This window comes from Salmo trutta, chromosome 25 (genome assembly GCF_901001165.1).
Source record: "Salmo trutta chromosome 25, fSalTru1.1, whole genome shotgun sequence".
NCBI classification, from domain to species: Eukaryota; Metazoa; Chordata; class Actinopteri; order Salmoniformes; family Salmonidae; genus Salmo; species Salmo trutta.
In genome coordinates this window covers 46,114,816-46,138,151 of record NC_042981.1, presented here as the reverse complement: position 1 = coordinate 46,138,151, position 23,336 = coordinate 46,114,816, and the positions used below count along the sequence as shown (strand labels likewise).

At 41.4% G+C, this 23,336-nt stretch overlaps 1 protein-coding gene across 1 annotated transcript in view; it reads right to left on the bottom strand.

Annotated features, from left to right (window-relative positions):
- babam2 (BRISC and BRCA1 A complex member 2) overlaps positions 1 to 23,336 on the bottom strand; it is a 214,088-nt gene that overhangs the window by 143,050 nt on the left and 47,702 nt on the right. The window contains exons 5-6 of the mRNA XM_029714084.1: positions 3,455 to 3,649; positions 1,909 to 1,983 (exon numbers count right to left, since the gene is read on the bottom strand). Coding sequence (XP_029569944.1) covers positions 1,909 to 1,983; positions 3,455 to 3,649 — 270 coding nt within the window. The remainder of the gene's footprint in view (positions 1 to 1,908; positions 1,984 to 3,454; positions 3,650 to 23,336) is intronic.

Below are 23,336 nucleotides of genomic sequence, written 5' to 3'. Positions count from 1 at the left end.
TTTAAAAAAATAGTTTGAACAGAAAGTGTGATTGACTATGAATATGATATGATGGCAGAAATAGGGACCTTGTTGATAGCTTTGTCAATAAAACAACTTTCTTTCAAAAATGTTATGTTAGTGCCTACCAAACTCCTTCCCACAGGGCTCGCATGTTGTTGACATGCCTACCTGGCTTGGGGACATCTCCAGGTGGGGACACAGACAACGGCTTTTCAAAAGTAGGCATATACCTAAAAGACTGACACCAATGACACAACAATGTTGTCCCCACACTTTTAAACCTGGACTTACAGTATAATATAAAAAATATGCCATTTAGCAGACACTTATAGTAATACATGTATACATTTTAGCATGGGTGGCCCCAGTGGAAACCAAACCCCACGATGCTGACGTGCAAGTACAATGCTCTACCAACTAAGCCACACAGGACCATGTCTATGGACTTCAGTGTATGCCCATATCCTGCATCTGTAAACAGATACCTGATTCACATAGGATTTGCGGTACATTGCCTGAAAAAAGTATTGGGCAATGTTTATATGGTCCCCTTTCAAACAGCCACATTTTTACCACATTCTTGTCAGTATTCACATTTTATAGAGCCATTGTTTAGCCGCACCTGAGCAAGAGACATTCAACTTTGACCCTGTTGTTGCGACTGTTGTCCTGGTAACCTGACAGGACAGCAAGCTCTAAATTCTTCAGACAGAAATCCACTGCTTTAATTTCTTCACATTCACAACACAGTTAGCAGCTCGCCATACTTGTAAATAATTACCTTGCAACGTGCTAATTTTCCTTATGGGGAATAAAAGATTGGCGACAGTTAAACTCAAAACATTGTCAGATATGTTCTGGTAATTATGTGTTGGCTAGCCAGCTAGATACTGGAGCTAGATAACACGCTAGCATCAAACCAAAACGTTGTCTAAAAAGTAGCTTTTACTTGCCTGGCTTGTTAGATTGACATAGCTGTCCTAAATACATGTTTAAACAGATAGGTTTTCAGGTGCAAAAAATTCAGCAGGTAATGCCGTTTGGACTAGGCTGCTGCAATGACATGCAGACTGCCGTTTTTGTGTTTATACTTTTCCATAATGACAAGGACAAGTTTGATGTCAGACAACCATGTGATTTAATGCGTGCCAAAGACGGTAAGATGAAATGCGACGTTTTTACTGAGGGGTTGGCGGGATTTTGAAATACATTACCGCAATTATAAATAGGTAGTTTGGCAGGAATAAAAGTACAGGTTTTGTCGCCGGCGAAACCTTTCAGATATAAAGAAAAGTCTGAAAATAGTTGCCAGAACGCTAAAGTTGGCTGGTTTTTGAAAGGGATAAGATAGTCCACTAACTGTGAGAGACTGGTGCGTTTCAGTGCTGAGAGACATGAGGGACGAAAGGCCTGTGATGCTGATGACTGCTGCTGTTTTCCTTATGTTTAACATCATTTCTTCTCACAAACACGTCGCGAGCTGGAAAAGGCCAGCGAGCTTGGGCTTCCCGAGGCCTAGCTGCACAACCACACGCAGTGAAAAGACGGAGAGGGGGAGAAAGAGAGGGAGAGATGGAGGGAGGGAGAGAGAGCTTGGTCTGCGCAGCCTGCAGACACCACTCAGCTAAAAGCTGATAGGAAGTGACGGGCTGCTGATTAGTCAACTCACAGCCCCGGCGACCAGTATGTGTACGGGGCTGCGCACACACAAAGATTGAATAGATACATACAGATTGAGAAGACACACACACAATCCTACACAGAGTTCGTTCTAGCCCTGTTTATCTGCTGTGCTGCATGCTTAAAGGCATACAGTGAAGGTTTGCCTTTGCACGCACGCACTCATATTCCTTTGCGCGTGTGTGAGCACATGTATGAAGGGGGGGATGTTGGTTGGTTGGTTACCTTGAGGAGATAGACGGGGATGTTGCTGAAGTCCACAGGGAGCTTGAGCAGGAAGCGAGCGGAGAACTCCCCCGTCTGGAACACGAGAGGCAAGGAAAAGAACATCACACCGTGTACAGATGGAGAACAGACAGGCACACAGGGTAACACACAGGTCATATTGGAACAACACAGGCGCACTGCATGGGAATGATTAGGGATGGCTAAAGATGAGTACATTGCAAATGCGATTTCAGAACCGGTTTGAATACATCTCATCTATCTGTCTTAAATGGGCCGATTTTTGGACAAATGAGAGATATTTATTTCCTGATTTTAGGGAGCTATTGATCCTACGGATTTTCAATGTGGTTAATTTGCTGACTAGCTAAGTGTAAAAGGTTAATTGTATTTTTAGCCTACGGTCTAGAAAAAATGATCAATCCATTGAAAGAGATACTTTTTAGCCAGTTGTTCTGAAAGTAGCACTGACGAGACAAAAGTGGTCCCCGAAAATTGCATACTACGTCACATACGTGCAGATATGTGCACCACGTCATTACTCTCTCTCGCTCTGCTGTGTGTGCATCTTTCTAGCTGTCACTCAAATGGTGAGGGGCTGAAGCTTATTGGCTCGCTTCAAACTCAAATTGCTAAGGGACTGGCCCACATAGGAGAAAATGGTGCAGCACAGCTTCCATTAAAAGTCACTTTCAAACTAGGGATTTTGTGGCTAATTGAGGCAAAACAGTAATTCTGCTTATAGATTATGGATGTATGAACTACACATCAACACATCCAGCCCAAATCCTGAGGTTTAAAAAAATACTTAGTCGCCGCCAAAGTTCCGGAGAATGTCTTTAACAACTTTTCCAATAAAAATGATGTAAAAATGTATAAATAACGCAGATGAACAAATATATGACTAAAGGAATTAAGAGATGTAGAACAATAAAGCCATCTTAAGGCAAACCTCATCTGCAAAGACAGAACTTTCACATGTACACATTGAAATGTTCCTAAAAATTATCCTTTCCCATCAAGGCACATATAAAAGACCTTCTATTCCATAAAAGTAGTAGGTTAGTTAGTGGGGGAGTGTGTCTCCACACACACACACACAGAGTAGACACAGACATATACACACGGCCTTGCTTTGCAACATGCTTGGGGCGCCACATCCTCACCTAGCATAATCAGCCCTTTCACAAGGTGGTTCAGCGATAGCGACTTTCACGTCGCTGCTGTGAATTTATTAACCATGTAGCTAGCTGAACTGGTTGTGTATGTCTACATTATGTCTGGGTTTAGGTGCTGCAATTTATACAGGTTTAGATAGGATGAGGTTTAGATGTGGGGGTCAAATGTCTGAGAGAATCAAGAGAAACTATAGTCTCATATCAGTCTGTCCACAAAATGAAACCAGTGCAAAGCTTTTAAATAATCAGTGTGCGTGTGCGCAAAAATATTTAAAACAAAGAGAAGCTGAATGCTGAGCCACATACTAGGCACAGCTCTGGGTGGGTGGAACTATGCCCTGTGACGTGGCTGTAATCATGTAGCTTACCCAGCTGTTCTTGTGCCCGGCGTAGATCTCCATGCTGCGGCTGTAGTTGGGGTCCTCGAGCAGGCTGTCGTACTCAAAGAGCAGCCGGGAGCTCTCGCGCAGACGCTGGCACTGGTACTGGTGGTACTGCTGGATCAGCTCCTTCACCAGCTGCAGCAGGCACTCCGGGTCCCCCGCATCCCACTGGACCAGGTGCTGGAGAGAGAGAGTGAGAGGTTATTAGAGGGGTTTTTGTTTAGGCCTTGGTGCAAAGTGAACAAAATAGCTGAAAGCCTATACAACTCAAAGCATGTTCATTTTGGGTCGATATAGTCTCAGTTCATGATCTATGTTATCCATTCTGGTATCTAACTGCAGAGAACTATCCTTTGAGGCACTCACTTGATTTCATCTACACTAGAGGCCATTTAGCCATGTAAGAGGTGCGAAATCAATTGAAACGATGAAAGGAATTGAAAACACAATGGCGAGGAAAGAGCCCCATTGGTTCACTAGAGCCCCATTGACATCCATTACGGGAATAATCCCAAACTATCCCATTTACCCCCTCTCTTCTTCCTGCATCGCAGGAACATGACATCGCCACAGGATTTCCTGAAGCGACACAGAGCTGCGTCGGTTCGCAGTGAATCCTTTGATCATTCCCACCCCCAATGCAATATATCTGACCTCATTTGCCAAAATGGTTGAAAGAAGTGGCTCAAAAAGGAGGAAAGGAAAGTTACCAAGACAAATGTTAGTGATGGGAAGGAGCATTGTTTCAAGGAAGCGGATAAGGATAGCAGGGACCTGGCCAATATTTTTTTGGTGCTCCAACTTTTTTGGTACACAATGGTTTGGTTAGGCATCAAAGACCACAAATTGAATATTTTCCATTTAGACAACAGAGAGGGGGAAAAAAATACTCTGGGTGTTGTTAGGACATTCCTGATCCTTAAATTAAACATGTTGAGTGCATTTTGAGTTCCAGTTCCATGCAGTGTACGCTATTTTGAGTAGCGGACAGAGCGACCCTTGCGTGTCTGAACAGTCCATTGTACATTTGCGATAACTCTCCTCCCACAAACAGGGTATTTGCATGAACAATGCCAAATTCCCCTGACCTCACTGACTGAAGCTGACAACAGGTATGCAAATGTACAGTAAAAAAGGCATAAACAAGCAACCACCTGTCATGAATCGGTAAGCCTTGTTACACATCTTCCACTGGCCTAATTATACAAAACAGGATGTTATTCCTCCCTCTGAAGGGGGGTAATTGTTTACTGACGTATGAGGAATAAAAATACAACATTTTAATTTGACTGACACTGTGCGAAAACAAACGGCGGGAAACATGTCAGCCAAATAAACACAAATGGACGACTGAGCCTAGATGCAACGTAGCACTACGCAGTGGTCTACTGTCGACTTACTTGGCGTAGTAGAGGAAACTCAGTAGTTCAAAATGTGGCATACAAGTGTGAAAACAGTGGCAGTGACTTAATGAGTTTGTCACACTTTTTGGACTTTTAAATGACAGTGCTCTTGTTTTTTTCAACATGATTTTTGCTTGCTTCAGTGAGGCGCAACTCTGTCTGCAGGCTTAGCTGAAACACACATACAGATGGAGGGGAAAGATCCATGGAGCTGGAGCTTGCCCATTTGAGCGAGACTTACAGTAAGCTAGTCATCATTACGGACAGCACTCAAAACAACAATAGGACAGGCATGAAGGCAGAACTTTACGGATCAAGTCAAAGTCATTCAGTACCAAATGGAGTGTTGAACATGTGTAGCCGACATGAAAGGATATTTTCTTTGGAGGACAATATAGTCTAATGACCATATTCATATTATTTTGATCAGTTCACAACAAGTTTGTCTTAAAGGGCACACTGCATCAGTTCAGGTCAGTTCCATTTCAAAGCCGGTCAATCTAGGCTTGAATTGAATGGACTTTGAACCTCAGTTTAAATTCTTGTTTGGTATGGAAATCAAACTGATCTCAACTCTGGTGAACTAAGTCCATGAACACGGCCCTAAAAGCTCCCGTGAAGAAGTGAAAGCTAACCCTGTCACTGACGCCTTCTGAAAGCTGGATCCAAGCCAAATGGCCAAACTGTGACTAGACAAGAACAAACAACTGAGTCATGACATAACCGGTGATGACATAACCACAATTCCAGTCTGATGGCAGCTGGTCCAATGTGTATTCTCTGCTCATGCTGCGGTTTGTATGCATCACTCCGTTTCTTTGGCGTGTTGTATAGCAGTTCTGTCAATCGGCCATAGGTCGGTCCAGTTGTAGAGCGAATGTATAGATAAAGCAACTACTATGAACGTGAGTGTGTGGATAAAGAGGGTCATAGGTCCCAAAAGTAGCCCATACCAACCCTCATGCATTGGGGAGTAATGATGACACAAGGCCAGTCTTTGACCTCTATCAACTTAACTGCTTGGCTGTCTGTATGTCAGTCTGTCTGTCCATATCACATCAGAAGAAAGCTTCCATTGTTTCCTATTGGACCATGCCCCTCCTCCTGCCATCGAACAGGGAAGCAGAGGGCAAAGGCAGGCAATTCAGTACCGGTGACCTCATCATCCTGAGCCGCGAGTGGTTACCAGCAATGTCGGACTTCCCGAAATATGGGGGAGATGCAAACAAGGACGGGCATTGTCCAAAGAGGCAGCAAGATGGCCCAGAGGCAGGAACGTAGCTGAAACTGAGGAGGGACTGAGAGGAAGTGCTGTGTCAGGATTGTGACATCACATATCACTGAAACTTCATTAAGGTTGAAGGGAGAGGGAAAGGCAGCAGAAGGAAAAGAGAGGAAGAGAGAAATAAGCAAAAGCTAAGGGGCAGGGATATACTAGTGATATAAGGAAAACTTCCTCTTGACAAACCATTAGGCCTACCTTTGGGGCTCACAGATGGTAGAACGGCACTGTAATTGATTCTTGAGTCTAGACTTTCACAATGGTGTAATTAAAAAGGTAGGCTTACACCAGGGATCATCAACTAGATTCAGCCGCGGGCCGATTTTTTTCTTGAGCGAACGGTCTGGGGCCGGAACATAATTACAAATAATTTGTAGACGACAAATTGACCATAAGAAGCCCAAACAGATATGTTTGACTAAAACATAATCATTTCAAACCGTTTTGTGAAATGCTGCCTGCCTTTCTCTCTAGTCCTGACTCCCGACCACTACACATTCATTATTATGAGACAGCTGGAGATCGAATTTGAATATTGAAACAATGTTGCAAATGTCTGAGAGACAGACAGTAAGGTTTATACAAATCTCTGCTGTTGAAAACTACATTTTAGTCTAAAAGAAATGTGAGATAATATCTAGATCCTTTTGATAGTGGAGATCAAGTTTAGAAATTCTCTGCCTGGGCTGATGAGAAAGTGGATTGCACAGTCAGATGGAACAGAGTAAATTGGCATTTTAATGTCATTAGAGTTAGCTGGTGGTAAGTTGTGGATTATAAACTGGGTGGTTTGAGCCCTGAATGCTGATTGGCTGACAGCAGTGGTTTAAAACCTGTTTGGGATAGGGGGCAGTATTGAGAATTTTGGAAAAAATATGTGCCCATTTTTAACTGCCTCCTACACCAACTCAGAAGCTAGAATATGCATATTATTGTTCAGGGTTGGATACAAAAAACACTCTGAATTTTCTAAAACTGTTTGAATGGTGTCTGTGAGTATAACAGAACTCCTATGGCAGGCAAAAACCTGACAAGGTTTCAAGCAGGAAGTACCCTGTCTGACAAGGAGTCGTGCGTCTTGCATCTGTTTATTGAAAAGTAAGGATCTTAGCTGTAACGTGACAATTCCCAGGGCTCCGATAGGCTCTCAGAACCCGGGAAATACCTGAAGGTTGACGAGGCAGCCTCAGGCTGAAACACCTTATCGCCTTTGGTAAGTGGCGGCTCAGAGGACCTTTGAATGAGGCGCGTGCACGATTCGTTCCTGAGGAGAAATTTTATTCGGCTGTTTAGGCTCAATGCATATTCCCGGTCGGAATATTATCACTTTTCTACGAGATAAATGGCATAAAAATTGGTTTTAAACAGCGGTTGACATGCTTCGAAGTACGGTAATGGAATATTTAGACATTTTTTTGTCACTCCAATGCGCCATGCGTGAGACCGTGCTGTAGCATTCTGATAGTGTCTAGAACTCACGAACAAAACGTCGCTGTTTGGATATAACGATGGATTATTTGGGACCAAACCAACATTTGTTATTGAAGTAGAAGTCCTGGCAGTGTATTCTGACGAAGAACAAGCAAGGTAAGAACATTTTTCTTATAGGAAATGTGATTTTGGTGGAGGCTGACCTGGGTGGGTGTCTAAATAGCTAGCCCTGTGATGCCGGGCTATGTACTTAGATTATTGCAAAATGTGCTTCATCCGAAAAGCTATTTTAAAATCGGACATATCGAGTGCATAGAGGAGTAATGTATCTATAATTCTTAAAATAATTGTTATGCTTTTTGTGAACGTTTATCGTGAGTAATTTAGCAAACTGTTAGTAAATTCCCCGGAAGTTTGCGGGGGTTATGCTTTTTCTGAACGTCACATGCTAATGTAAAAAGCTGTTTTTTGATATAAATATGAACTTGATTGAACAGACATGCATGTATTGTATAACACAATGTCCTAGGTGTGTCATCTGATGAAGATCATAAAAGGTTAGTGCTGCATTTAGCTGTGGTTTGGGTTTATGTGACATGATATGCTAGCTTGAAAAATGGGTGTCTGATTATTTCTGGCTGGGCACTCTGCTGACATAATCTAATGTTTTGCTTTCGTTGTAAAGCCTTTTTGAAATCGGACAGTGGGGTTAGATTAACGAGATTCTTGTCTTTAAATAGCTGTAAAATAGTCATATGTTTGAGAAATTGAAGTAATAGTATTTCTAACGATTCAAAAATCGCGCCACTGGATTTCAGTGGCTGTTACGTAGGTGGGACGAGTTCGTCCCACATGCGCCAGAGAGGATAACAGACCGCATACCATGTGTATGACAAAACATGTATTTTTACTGCTCTAATTATGTTGGTAACCAGTTTATAATAGCAATAAGGCACCTCAGGGGCCAATATACCACAGCTAAGAGCTGTATCCAGGCACACCGCGTTGCGCATAAGAACACCCCTTAGCCGTGGTAAATTGGCCATATACCACACCCCCCCATGCCTTATTGCTTAAATAGACACCGGCTGGAATGCGCTTTTAACCAATCAGCATTAGACCCACATGTTATATATATATATATTTTTTTTTTTATAAAAAAAATATATATGGAGGATTGGAAATGATGCAGACAAATTATTCACAATGCTTGCACTGCATCCTGTGTTCCTTTCCGTAAGCTCCAAACCAACAAACAACACTATGGCAAGATAATTAATTAGATTAGTTTATCGGTCTTAAATTCCTTTTTTAAAGGCCCAGTGCATTCACAATTCTGATTTCCTGTGTTTTGTATCGTATTGTACAACAGCTGATGAAACTAACACTGTAAAAGTGTGAAAAAATGTTGCTGGTTGTGATGCTGGTTAAAAATACAATTTACACAGGACCTTATAATTGCATGGGTGGGAGTTTCAGCTTGCCTGGTGTGAACACCAGAAAGTAAATTGGTTGTAGACCAATAACAAAGAGAGTTCCAATCCCCTCTGCCAATTACAGTGAGTTTTACGTTTTCCCCTCCCCACTCAGACAGAAACATTTCTGCTTGAAAAATAGTTTTTTGCTAAAAAGCTATTTCTGTCCATTTGAATGGAAAAATATTACAGTAAGGTACCTAATTGTTACCCAGAAATTATTTGATATTGATATAAATACGGCTGCATTGGGCATTTAAACAACAGCATTTTAATAAAAAGGGGGGAAAATATAGACTACATAAAGATAGTCAGAGGTCACTGACAAACACAATCTAGCACCAAACCTGACAAGGTAGCATACAAATCCACAGGACTGGCTGATGCAATTCCATTAGAGAAGATATTACATTTCATTGGATGCAGTCTTGGGGAAAATACAATAACTTTCAGCAAATTGGGCATCATTTCAGATTCCCAAACCAATAGGGAGCTAATAGAACAAGGTCAGGAGAAAATGGGTACAACGTGTGAAATCACATGTTCTCAAGAACAAGCTGTAGGCCCCCTCTTACTGAAGAGACCCAAGCTGACAGAATTATGTCTTCCTCTGCCATAACGACTGTGTCGTGCCGATCCAATATTTCACTGAGCCGCACCGAGAGAAGGGTGCTGCCATCTGAAATTTAAAGATAATTATATAGGCCAAGGCAAATATTTGTTTGTGTGCATTTAATGTGATTTTTATATATGCTGGCAACCTGATCCAATAAATCGCTTGCTGACTTGAACGTATCAGGCATTAAAAACTCCCAAGTATTAAATTAATCTGCAGTTAGTCTTCTAATTGAAGTGTGGGCTCGCACCCTGTTTCGCCCACGGAAAGTGCCAAGTCTAAGATCACATTAAATTGCTCTTGTCATGTGTTTAAGACAGTTGGCAATGGAATCCTCAGCCCTGTAGTGTTCCTAAAAGACAACCACACGGCTTGGGCCCAACATGGCACTACAGTGGTGGCTCCACTAAAAGTTTTGCGATTATGCTGTGGAACTTAAAGGTAATTTGTGGTTTAGTACGGTATCCTGCATCACTACTTCATTGCTCCAGACCAGCGCAAGGGGGAGTTAGAGCACTGATTATGCTTTTGGCGCTACTGTGTCTCTAATTGACAATGAATGGGAAACATAAACATAAATAGAAATTGATAATTGTGCACGACTTCAGTATTAAAAAAAACTGGTTGTTATTTTATTCTACGAGAAACTTAGACTACAAATAGGGTGTGGAAATTATAGGATTATTTTGCTTTTACTGTAGTACTGTAGCCTACTCCCAACCAGTCACATTGTACAGCGCCTGAGTGGCGCAGCGGTCTAAGACACTGCATAGCAGTACAAGCTGTGTTGCTACAGATGCTGGTTCAATACCCGTGCCGGCCTCGACTGGGAGACCCATGAGATGACTGTAGGTTTTTGGTTTCTCCCCCTCTAAACACAGAAATAAATAATTCTAAATAACAAACTGGCTTTATTTACAAATTAGTAACAATGTCTCACCACATGTTCAAGAACGGCCTTTTTCCTCGCTCATTTTACGTTATTTGAAAATGAAATCTCACAAAATGTTATTTTTTAAACAAAGCGATAATTATTATTAATTTAGAATTATATAAAAGCCCCTTGGATATTCTCACAGATATATTATTAACCCTGTTATTAGCAGGACAATATATGTTGGTCATGGCTCCCGAGTGGCGCACAATGGGATTGCCTTGCAGTTCTCCAACTGGATCCACTGAAAGTGCGGAAGGTTCATGGCACGAGGGCAGGGGGCACGGGATGGGCCACAGAGCGTTGCACACAAGACGGACCTAGCCCATGGGGAAGGGAGGAGGAGGAAGGGGTAGTGGACCCCCACACCACCCCACCCCACTGGGTAGCACAGAGCAACACTTTAAGGGACTGACTAGGGAAACGTTCAAGCTGTTCTTAGTGCCTGTCTGCACGTTCAAACTAAAACTATGTAACTAATAATGGCGTGAAAAATGCCCCGTAGATATGAATTTGGAGGGCAGATATTGTTAAATATTAAAGCATTTGACCTCTCACTAAAGGCGTCAGTCAAAAGTTATTATTAAATCCGAACTGGATTTAAGGAAAAATGACATGAAAAGCACACATTTGTAAATCCCAAACTCTAAAAGTAATAAAGGAAAGGTAGACACTAATTATTTGTGACATTGTGGTTACAATAAAGAATGTAAACAAGACGTAAACAAGATGCTGTGTTTTATTTACAGTAGTGATGGACAGCTGGTGGCATTTTGAAACAGGTTTTCAAACACTTGCAGCCTAATTAGCAGGACAATAGACTCTTATAGCCTGGCTACTGTAGGTGTGAACATCTCCCTACTTGCAATGTACTCAACGCTTCATTAAGTACTCTAAGTGTTACAAAAAAAGTGTAACATTTCTAACTCAAAACAGCAGTACAGTATCTCTTCATCAACATCTTTATGCTTTCGTTAATAAAATAACTAGAAAAAGACATTCAAAATGCAGATACTACCCGTTCCAGGGACCGTAACCACGAGAGGACTTGAAAATGAGCCGGAGCTGAGAGGATCACCAAAACAAAAGGTATTTTAGTTTCAGTGCATTTAAAAAAAAAAAAATTATATAGCCTATCAATGTGTAGGCATACTGTGTAATAAAATCGATAATAAAATAAAGGTTAAATAAAAAATAAATAAATGAATGTGTACTAAAAACGTGAATTGTTTTGCAGAGCATACAACCATGCCGACAACCATCCGTGGAGCTCAGTGGACAAAGAGCTGGACAACGGGCCGCACTGAAAAAAACGCATTGGTTGCCAAGAAAGCTGTTAGTTTTGCTAGATTCTTCAAATGTGTACGCAGCATGTGTGTGTTGGAGTCACTTTTAGTTCTTAATTGATCTACCGTTTCTATCATAGGCCACTGTAATCGATGGGGGCTCTTGGCGGTACCATTCTACTCATCTGATGAAGGTGCACGTGGATCAGATTCAAACTTTGAAGACCGAGATCGAGTCATTGAAGGCAGACCAGCAGAAAGAGAAACATTATCGGAGGGCAGAGATACGGGCGACAGCTGATGCATTGGTCCAAAGACAGGCGGCATTGCCGGAGAGTCAGGCGGAGAATGACGCGTTGAAGAGGGCAAGAGACGAGATGGAGTCACAATCCATGCCAGGCACACCTGTGAGCTCTGGAACTCCACCTCCGACAGGCAGAGTCAACATACATGGCGGGTTCGCCAGGTCGTCGGTTCACCCTGACATTTCCATTCCTCTTCTGACAACAGAACTTGACCAACTGCTCACCAGGTACAGCAAGGGCCGTCCAGACCGTTATGCTGTTCTGCTATTCCAAGGATGTGTAACTGAAGAGAGATACCACGAGTGGACACAGAATACCAACTGGGATGGATCCCGAGGCAAATGTGGCTTACCAATGAACCTCCGGGTGTTCATCATTAATACTGTGTCTCAGAAGTTTCTGTCCATGACTGATGCAACCTGAAAAAGCATTAAAGACAGAGTTAATGAGTACTTTAGGTCACCGAGAATATCTGGACATGGCCTGCTCTCCCTTATGTAAGGAATTAGGCACTTTCCCATGTTTACTAAAGTATGTACTCTAGGCTGTTTACTTGTCAAACTGCACAGTAGCCTAATAAACAAATGCAGGTGGCTTATATATTCAAAATGCTTTAAATGCTTTATTATCCAAATGTAAAAGCATATACTCTACAGTACTGTATTTCTTAATCAGCATCCTTATGCTTTCTTTAATAAAATAATTATAAAAATACTCTTTCAAAATGCAGATGTTTATTTAGTTATGGATCCATAACGAATTACTATGGGAATAAATATCACTGAATTACAGAAATATTGGAACAAAGTTGTCTAATGAAGGTAAACAAATTGTTGCTTACTGGAAAATACTCTTTCAAACACACACGGTCACGTTGTACAGCGCCATTATGGCTATTAGCAGGTAGCTGGACAATAGACTTGCCTAGAAGGAGGGTAGGGGGAGAATTCTATCGTCAAATGTATTTCTTAGTTAGGTTGGCTGTATCACAACCGGCCGTGATTGGTTGCAATTTCAGTTTAATCCACTAGAAAAGACAAAACAAATAATACAACAAAAATTATTATTATTATTATGTATCACATCCGACCGTGATTTTGAGTCCCATAGGGCGGCGCACAATTGACCCAGCGTTTCTCTCCCTCTAAAAACAAATATTATTTTGGCTTTTATTCAGATTACAATCGCTCACTTTCATTTTTTTTTAAACAAAATAACTTCCAAAATATTGTTATATATTATCAAGTAGATGGCACAGTCATATAGCCTGGCACCTACATAAAGTTAAGTGACTCACTCATTCATGGCTTCTTTCTGATAGTCTTTAATAAAGAAATGTTTTTGTTATCCTGACCTGGACACCATTTACAGTATTATAATAGCCCTCCTGACTGGCGCAGCGGTCTAAGACACTGCATCGCAGCGCAAATGCATTGCTACAGATGCAGGTTCGATACCCGTGCCGGCCTCCACCGGGAGACCCATATGTAATTATTGGCGGTCACGCCAATCGATATACTGCGACATAGTGTTGAGTAATGTGCTGTTAAAAGTGGTCTAGGTCTAATTTATTTAAAGAGCATATTGAAGTTAGCAGCAATAGGATTTGAAGAAATAGCCTACCCACTGTGGTCAACTATTTTAGCACCGTTTTGCACTGCTATGAGACAAGTTTGTCTTATAGCAGTGCGAAACGGTGCTAAAATAGTGGTCTTGATAAATCAAGAAGATCAATATCAATAAGATGGTCTTGATAAATCAATAAGATTTGCATTTATTTTCATCTCCATTTGGGCATTGGTTAGACTACAATTATACAATTAGGGTGTGGAAATGTTATTCTCTTAGTACTGTAGCCTACACCCGGTCGTCACGTTGTACAGCACCATATTTTCCGTTCCATCCTAACGGAAACCCTGAGGGTTTTTATTTTTTTGGGGAATAGAAACACCATAATATTAATCAAATTAATTAAGCAACATTTCTTAAAATCAGTCCCATATACTATGTTCTTACAAAAAAAGGTTTTAAATTCTCTAGTACAGCCACTATTGAAGGCTATCAAATGCTTCTCAAAGATGCCCTCTGGTGGTCAAAGTAGCACTAACTACCTGTAATGGCTGACAAATAATATGCCATAGAATTCTGCGGCACCATTTACCAACCTTTGCAACCTTTCGGTTACTAGTCCAACGCTCTAACCACTAGGCTACCTGCCGCCCAAACCATGCAAGCTGTGCTGCAGTACGCTGCAACTTTTAAAGGATGAACCACTGTCCTCATTGAGGGGAAACAGTTGGACAGTTAGACAATGGATGAAGACACTCCAAACTTTTAGAATGTTTTTAATCCATCAGGTATTGACTGAATTAAAAGGACATAAAACATTTACTGGCACGGACAAATAATGAATGGAATTTAGAATATAGGTATTCAATTAGTGAAATTTCACTTTTAATTTCATAGAATGCACTTGTTTATACATTTTGTAATGGTATCAGGTGTTATTTTTATATTTTGTGTTAAAATAAATAATATTATATGTGACTCATTTGGATAATACACCAGGTGTATTTGCATATACACTGCCTTAGGAAAGTATTGAGACCCTTGACTTTTTCAAAATTTGGTAACTGGATGAAATAAAAAAAAATGGATAAAATAAATAAAAATCCTCATCAATCTATACACAATACCCCATAATGACAAAGGAAAAACTGTTTTTTTACCTTTTTGCTAATTTATTAAAATTAGAAAACAGAAATACCTTATTTACATAAGCATTCAGACCCTTCACTATGAGACTCGAAATTAAGCTCAGATGCATTCTGTTTCCAATGGTTCTACAACTTGATCAGAGTCCACCTGTTGTAAATTCAATTGATTGGACATGATTTGGAAAGGCACACACCTGTCTATATAAGGGCCCACAGTTGACAGTGCATGTCAGAGCAAAAACCAAACCATGAGGTCGAAAGAATTGTCCGCAGAGCTCCGAGACAGGATTGTGTCAAGGTAAAGATCTGGGGAAGGGTACCAAAACAATTTCTGCAGCATTGAAGGTCTCTAAGAACACAGTGGACTCCATCATTATTCAATGGAAGAAGTTTGGAACCACCACGATTCTTCCTAGAGCTGGCCGCCCGGCTAAACTTCGCAATCGGGGGACATGATTCTTGGTCAGGGAGGTGACTGTCACTCTGACAGAGCTCCAGAGTTCCTCTGTGGAGATGGGAGAACCTTCCTGAAGGACAACCATCTCTGCAGCACTCCACCAATCAGGCCTTTATGGTAGAGTGGCCAGACGGATGCCACTCCTCAGTAAAAGGCAAACTCCCGCTTGGAGTTTGCCAAAAGCCACCGAAAGACTCTCAGACCATGAGAAACACGATTCTCGGGTCTGATGAAACAAAGATTCTTGCCCTTTGTGCTGTTGTCTGCGCCCAATAATGTTTGTACCCTGTTTATTCTGTTGCCATGTCGTGTTGTTACCATGTTGTTGTCATGTTGTGTTGCTACCATGCTGTGTTGCTACCATGCTGTGTTGTCATGTGTTGCTGCCATGCTATGTTGTCTTAGGTCTCTATGCAGTGTTGTCTCTCTTCTCGTGATGTGTGTTTAGTCCTATATTTTTATTTAATAAATGTTTTAATCCCAGCCCCTGCCCCCGCAGGAGGCCTTTTGCATTTTGGTAGGCCGTCATTGTAAATAAGAACTTGTTCTTAACTGACTTGACTAGTTAAATAAAGGTTAAATAAATAAAAATAAAAGATTGAACTCTGGTCTGAATTCCAAGTATCAAGTCTGGAGGAAACCTGGCACCATCCCTACGGTGAAGCATGGTGGTGGCAGCATCATGCTGTGGGGACATTTTTCAGCGGCAGGGACTGGGAGACTAGTCAGGATCGAGGCAAAGATGAACGGAGCAAATTAGAGAGAGATCCTTGATGAAAACCTGTTCCAGAGCTCTCAGGACCTCAGACGAGGGCGAAAGTTCACCTTCCAACAGGACAACAACCCTAATCACACAGCCAAGACAATGCAGGATTGGCTTCGGGACAAGTCTATGAATGTCCTTGAGTGGCCCAGCCAGAGCCCGGACTTGAACCTATCGAACATCTCTGGAGAGACCTGAAAATAGCTGTGCAGTAATGCTCCCCATCCAACCTGACAGAGCTTGAGAGGATCCACAGAGAAGGTGAGAAACTTCCAAAATAAAGCTGTGCCAAGCTTGTCATACCCAAGAAGATTTGATGGTGTAATCGCTGCCAAAGGTGCTTCAACAAAGTATGGAGTAAAGGGTCTGAATCCTTATGTATTTTTTAGCAAAAATGTCTAAAAAACTGTTTTTGCTTTGACATTATGGGGTATTGTGTGTAGATTTATGAGGGGGAAAAAAACATTTTAATCAATTTTAGAATAAGGCTGTAACGTAACAAAATGTGGAAAAAGTCAAGGGGTCTGAATACTTTCCGAAGGCACCCTATGAATATATTAGGCCTACCTGCATTAACCTGTGCTGTCTAGACTGCCTCATTAAATACTGTTGTTGTAACGTTCTGTTGCATAATTGAAGAAGTGTGTCAATAGCAGGATACCTTCAGATTAAAATTCAACACGCTTGGCTCTAGATAACATCTATCTATACATAGTTTGCGAGATCAGACATAATATCACTATAATCTGAGTGTTCATTTTATGAAGTTGCTTTCATTTCAGTGCATCTAATTTATAAACATTTCAACTGTAATTAAATTATTACTTTTTTCTATTCCACAAGAAATGTACACCCAACAAAATAAAGTTATCTTTCTTCCCTTTTTTGTGATGTAAATGTCGAGATGATGCGTTAAATCCCTGACAAAGCTTTAGCGTTCTTATAGATGCAACGGAAAGACAATGTATTCCATTGAGCCCATTTCAGCCATTACTGGAGTGTGTTTGACAGGTCATTATGAACATTTCCGTGGTCGTAACGTTAACAGGAACAAACAACAAACACAAGCAAGAGTATGAAAGAGTCGCAGGAGTCCAATGAAAGCCATCAATCCAGCGAGATTTAAGTGCCAAATGGATTTTGCACCCCTCAAACACAAGAAATAGATGGCTGAAAAAGAGAGAGCCCCAGGGCATGCAAATTGCACATTTTATTATCATATGTTTTTAATTTTACCTTTAACTAGGCAAGTCAGTTAAGAAAAAAAATATTATTTTCAATGACGGCCTAGGAACAGGTTAACTGCCTTGTTCAGGGGCAGAACCTCTCAGAGTAAGAGTGCTGATCTTGGATCAGGTCTTCCCTGTCCATAATAATCTGATCCATTATGATCTAAAAGGCTAAAATGATCCTAGATCAGCATACTGTAGGGTTGGGCAGTATATCGTATTTTACTATACATTGTGCTCCAAAAGTATTGGGACAACGACAATTTTTGTTGTTTTGTCTCTGTAACTCCAGCACTTTAGATTTGAAATGATACAATGACTATGAAATTAAAGTGCATACTTTCAGCTTTAATTTGAGGGTATTTTCATCCAAATCATATACACCATTTAGAAAGTACAGCACTTTTTGTACATAGTCCTAGTATTTTAGAGGACCAAAAGTATTGGGACAAATCCACTTGAGTGTGTATTAAAGTAGCAAAATGTGAAGTATTTGGTCACATATTCCAATGACTACATCAAGCTTGTGACTATATACATTTGTTGGATGCATTTGCTGTTTGTTTTGGTTGTGTTTCAGATTATTTTGTGCCCAATAGAAATGAATGGTAAATAATGTAATGTCATATTGAAGTCACTTTGATTGCAAATAAGAATATAATATGTTTCTAAACACTTCTACATTCATGTGAATGCTACCATGATCACGGATAATCCTGAATGAAGAGTGAGAAAGTTACAAACTGAAAAATATCATACCACTAAAACATGCTAACCTCTCACCATTCCAATAACAGGGGAGGTTAGCATTTTTGGCGGGGTATGATATTTATGCCTCTGTAATGGTCTCGCTCATCATTATTCACAACTCATTCAGGATGAACTAAATATTTAACCAAATAGCTTCCCGGACTATCGGCATTTATCATCTTTGCACTAACTCTTTTGACACATCACATACACTGCTGCTGTTTATTATCTATCCTGTCGCCTAGTCACTTTACCCCTGACCTATATGTACATACAGTATCTACCTCAATTACCTCGTACCCCTGCACATCCACTCATTACTAGTATCCCGTGTATATAGCAAAGTTATCTTTACTCATTGTGTATTTATTTTAATGCCCCGCAAGGGCATGCATTTTAAACCCGAGCCCTACACATGCCCGCTATATTCAGGCCCTACCCTACCCAGGCCCATTTGCTACTGCCAAATGTAAGGCCGGCTCGCCGGGCCGAAACCGTAAATAACTTTCTCCATTAGTAAATCCATTAGCTGTTCTGCTCTGTCTGTCACTCAATCCCTGCGCACAGCTCGCTCTGCATGTGCTCAGCTCACATTGGCTCGGAGTCATTGAGTATCTATAGCAACGGCTCCGCTTGGGCTGCTCTGCTCAATGAAGACACATGACAAAACTCAAGGAAAATGATTATTTCCAGTTAAATAATCTCTCCTGTCTTATATTTGACAAGGTTGAAGCACTTCTAATACCATGTTATGATCTTAGATATGACTGTACTGCGCAGCAGAGCACGAGAAAATGGCGCAGCTTCATAATGTTAGTGCTCAATTTTGTGATACCAGAGCCCTGCCCGTACCCTAGTTATTGATGAAAAAAACAGGCCCTACTTGGCCATAACCCTATGTATAATGTCGGGGTCCGTCGGGCTCGGTTCGAGTAGCGAATCTCTTAATTTATTCCTTGTGTTATTATTTTTATATATTTTTCTCTCTGCAGTGTTGGGAAGGACCCGTAAGTCAGCATTTCATTGTTAGTCTACACCTGTTGTTTACGAAGCATGTGACAAATAACATTTGATTTGACTGTACACTCTTCAGTCTTGCGTGGTAAACGCAGCAGATAAAACAATATGTTGGTGAAAATGATGCTGCTTTCCACTTTGCTTCTAAATATAAATCCACAAGCGTTCTATAATAACACTATTAGACTGTGTATCTTACTGTCTGCAAACAGCTAGTTTGACTTTTCTTAGCAAGTTGTGGCTAAAATAAATTGTGTTAGGAGCTAATACTAATCACTTGTTAGCTGGGTAGCTAATACAGCCGGATACCACCTCCTGGACCAACATGGGTATCCTGTCCTCACTCAGTCTCCATGCTTTGAACTCCAGCTTCCTCTTATTCATCAGCGGGTGTTAAACAATAGCCAAAACTCCTTCCCATCAACCATCCCTGCTCGCAACAATAGCAGGCCGTGATGAAACCTTTTCTATAAACTTTTGTCAGTGAGCCAATAATAAACTCTCCAATAAATGCCTGGGACTCGTTATTCCGCAAAGCAGGAAGGAAGGGAACAACGGTTGGTACACTATGCCACGGTCACTGCGACTCTTTTTATGGGCCATCTGGGGACCATTGTTACCAAGTTTACTGGGAACGAGATGGACCTAGCTAGACTACTGAGGGAAGAGCACCTTTTGCCTAGCATTCAAGACTGTTGGGAGTTTGAAGCAATGTCACAACAATGTGAATGTTTAGATTGGTTCTACTCTCCATTTTCTCAGTGGGATTCAGCCAAATTAAGAACAATGACATTGTACAAGACCAAACATCTCAGAGGAGTATTAATCCTAACTAACGTAATCCTAACTTAACTTCGGTTAACCAAAACATTTAGTAATGCCAATGAAGGTCTACCTTAACAGCTATAAGAAATCATGCCCTTGTGAGACAGCAAATTAAGGCACGTAACAGCTGAGATTTATCGAATCATCCCAACATACAATTAGAAAGGAAGAATGATCGGGGTGAATGTATATACGGAACTGCACGCATGCACACACACAATGCTCACAAGTGTGTGTAATAGAAGCTAGATTCCTAGTTGCTTTTCACTTGTTTAGTCAGCATACAGTAGGTAACCTTCAAACCCATAGCAAGGTCTCATAAGATGTGTCGAAGCTGTCATTAAAATGTATTTGTTATAAATAACAAGAACATGTCATTCAAAATTCCAGTACCGTTTTTAAAGTAAAGGAGAACTTGTCAGTCCTTAGCGGTTGGCAAGTGGTAATGCAAACAAGCAAGCACTCAGAAAGAAGAGTAGCAGGCACTCTGCTATCTCTCCCTAAACTAAAAAGACATACGGTTGTTGTCAATGACAGTGACCGCAAAGGCCACCGACATTTCCTCAGCTGACAAAACAACTAGTGTTTATACCAGCCTTAAAGAAGAAAAACTCCAGTTTCAAAGTTTTTTTTTGGGGGGGGGGGGTTATTACATGTCTACCTCTGACAGATTTTACGTCTCTAACGATGCTGGAAAGCCATTGATTTGTCCTTCGACAAATTGTGGGGTTTACCAAAAAGAAAAGTCCCACATACAACTTGCTAGGAATGTGTATCCTATATGTGGGTAATTCTCAATGCAGAGTCAGTCAGGGTGGATTGAGTGGGCTATTGCTAGCTCCGCTATCAGCTTTTCTCATATCATGACTGGCTCAAATGACTTATGCTGTCATTTTTCTCTGCAGGCTTCGGGGCCTGTGATTCGAGCTAGGCTAAGAGAAGCCTGCTGTTTCTGTACCAATCAGCTATGGTGTCGGAAAGGACAGACAGGGACATGCTGGCAAGAGAGAGAGGACACTCAGTCGCAGACACACACACTGCTGCCCACAAACTTTTACTGCTGCCCTCACACATGCGCGCACAAAAGCATGGACCAGGGATTTTGCCATTAAAATACTTGGGCAGGCCACCAAAGCGTTTTTTTTCAGGCCACCTAAGTCCAAACAGTGTAAAAACATAAATAAAAACAAAAATTTACAATAAATTCAATACATTTTCGGGATGGAAAAACACTTTCAGTGTAAACTTAAAACAACTAAAGCCAGATATAAAGTACACTACATGACCAAAAGTATGTGGACACCTGAACACCTGAAGAGTTGTTCCCCTCTTTTCTGCTATAACAGCCTCCACTCTTCTGGGAAGGCTTTCCACACTAGATGTTGGAACATTGCTGCAGGGACTTGCTTCCATTCAGCCACAAGAGCACTAGTGAGGTCGAGCACGGATGTTGGACAATTAGGCCTGGCTCGCAGTCGGCGTTCCAATTCATCCCAAAGGTGTTCGATGGGATTGAGGTCAGGGCTCCGTGCAGGCCAGTCAAGTTCTTCCACACAGATCTCAACCAACCATTTCTGTATGGACCTCGCTTTGTGCACGGGGGCATTGTCATGCTGAAACAGGAAAGGGCCTTCCCCAACCTGTTGCCACAAAGTCGGAAGCACAGAATTGCCTAGAATGTCATTGGATGCTGTAGCATTAAGATTACCCTTCAATGGAACTAAGGGGCCTGATCCATGAAAAACAGCCCCAGACCATTATTCCTCCTACACCAAACTTTATAGTTGGCACTATGCATTCGGGCAGGTAGCATTCCCCTGGCTTCAGCCAAACCCAAATTCGTTTGTCAGACTGCCAGATGGTGAAGCGTGATTCATCACTCCAGAGAGCGCATTTCCACTGCTCCAGAGTCCAATGGCGGCGAGCTTCACACCACTCCAGTCGACGCTTGGCATTGCGCATGGTGATCTTAGGCTTGTGTGCTTGTGTGCGGCTGCTTGGCCATGGAAACCATAAAGCTTCCAAACGAACAGTTCTTGTGCTGACGTTGCTTCCAGAGGCAGTTTGGATCTCGGTAGTGAGTGTTGCAACCGAGGACAGAAGATTTTTAGAACGCTACGCGCTTCAGCACTCGGCGGTCCCGTTCTGTGAGCTTGTGTGGCCCACCACTTCGCAGCTGAGCCGGTGTTGCTCCTAGACGTTTCCACATCACAATAACAGCACTTACAGTTGACCATGGCAGCTCTAGCAGGACAGATATTTGACGAACTGACTTGTTGGAAAAGTGCCATCATATGACAGTGCCATGTTGAAAGTCACTGTACTCTTCAGTAAGGCTATTCTACTGCCAATGTTTGTCTATGGAGGTTTCATGGCTGTGTGCTCAATTTTATACACCTGTCAGCAACGGGTATGGCTGAAACAGCCAAATCCAGTAATTTGAAGGTGTGTCCACATACTTTTGTATATATAGCGTATCTAGAAACAAAATTATAATATAATCTTTGAGAATTAACAAATCACCAAAATAAAAGCAAGACAGTCAGGGAGAATTTAAAACTCCAAAAACAATGCAATTAGCAGTAATGATTTTGTTATTATGTTTGAGCAAAATAACACAGCATTAGCCATGGCAAAATGCATCAAATTGCAGGAAATTAGATTTAAAACTGCAAAAAAAATTAAATGGTATCTCAGCTCCATGGCAAAGCGTAGAATTGCAGGAAATCTGCATTAAAACTGCAAAAATGTTTTTCAGCTATATGGAGAAATTTGTAGAATTGCAGGAAATTGGCAAAAAAAAAAAAAATGCTCAAATGTCTACGTCGCCAAGATGGGAGCCTCGCCCCAAAACATGTAAATGCAGCCGTGCCGACCGCCCCCATTACCACACCTACCACCTAAGGCCCTTTTTGATCCAGAATAAATCCTGAGCACACACACACACACACGCACGCACGCACGCACGCAGTGGTCGAAAAGCACTGGGGAACTCCCGTCCCAAGGGGTTGTTTTAGTAAATGTAAATGTCTCGGCAGGTCTCAACCTGACTAATGACTAATTACAGACACAAAGAGGGACAGAGGGGCATACGAGTGGAGGTAGAAGGCAAAGAGGAAGATTAGGGAGTATGGATAAGTGTAGCCGTGGCACAAGTACATTTTTGTAATCCACTTAACCAAATGTAATGTCTACTGACACCAAGCAGTAAAAAATCCTTAAGCATGCCTGCCACGACTTGTTCCAAGTCGCTCATTTTACAGAAAGACGACAAGAACATAGTACTTACAAACATATGCCACAAAATATTGTTTGTTTCAGTAAAGTTTAAATGTGGGTTACCATTTAAACTTTGATAAAAGAATGCTGGCTATCAT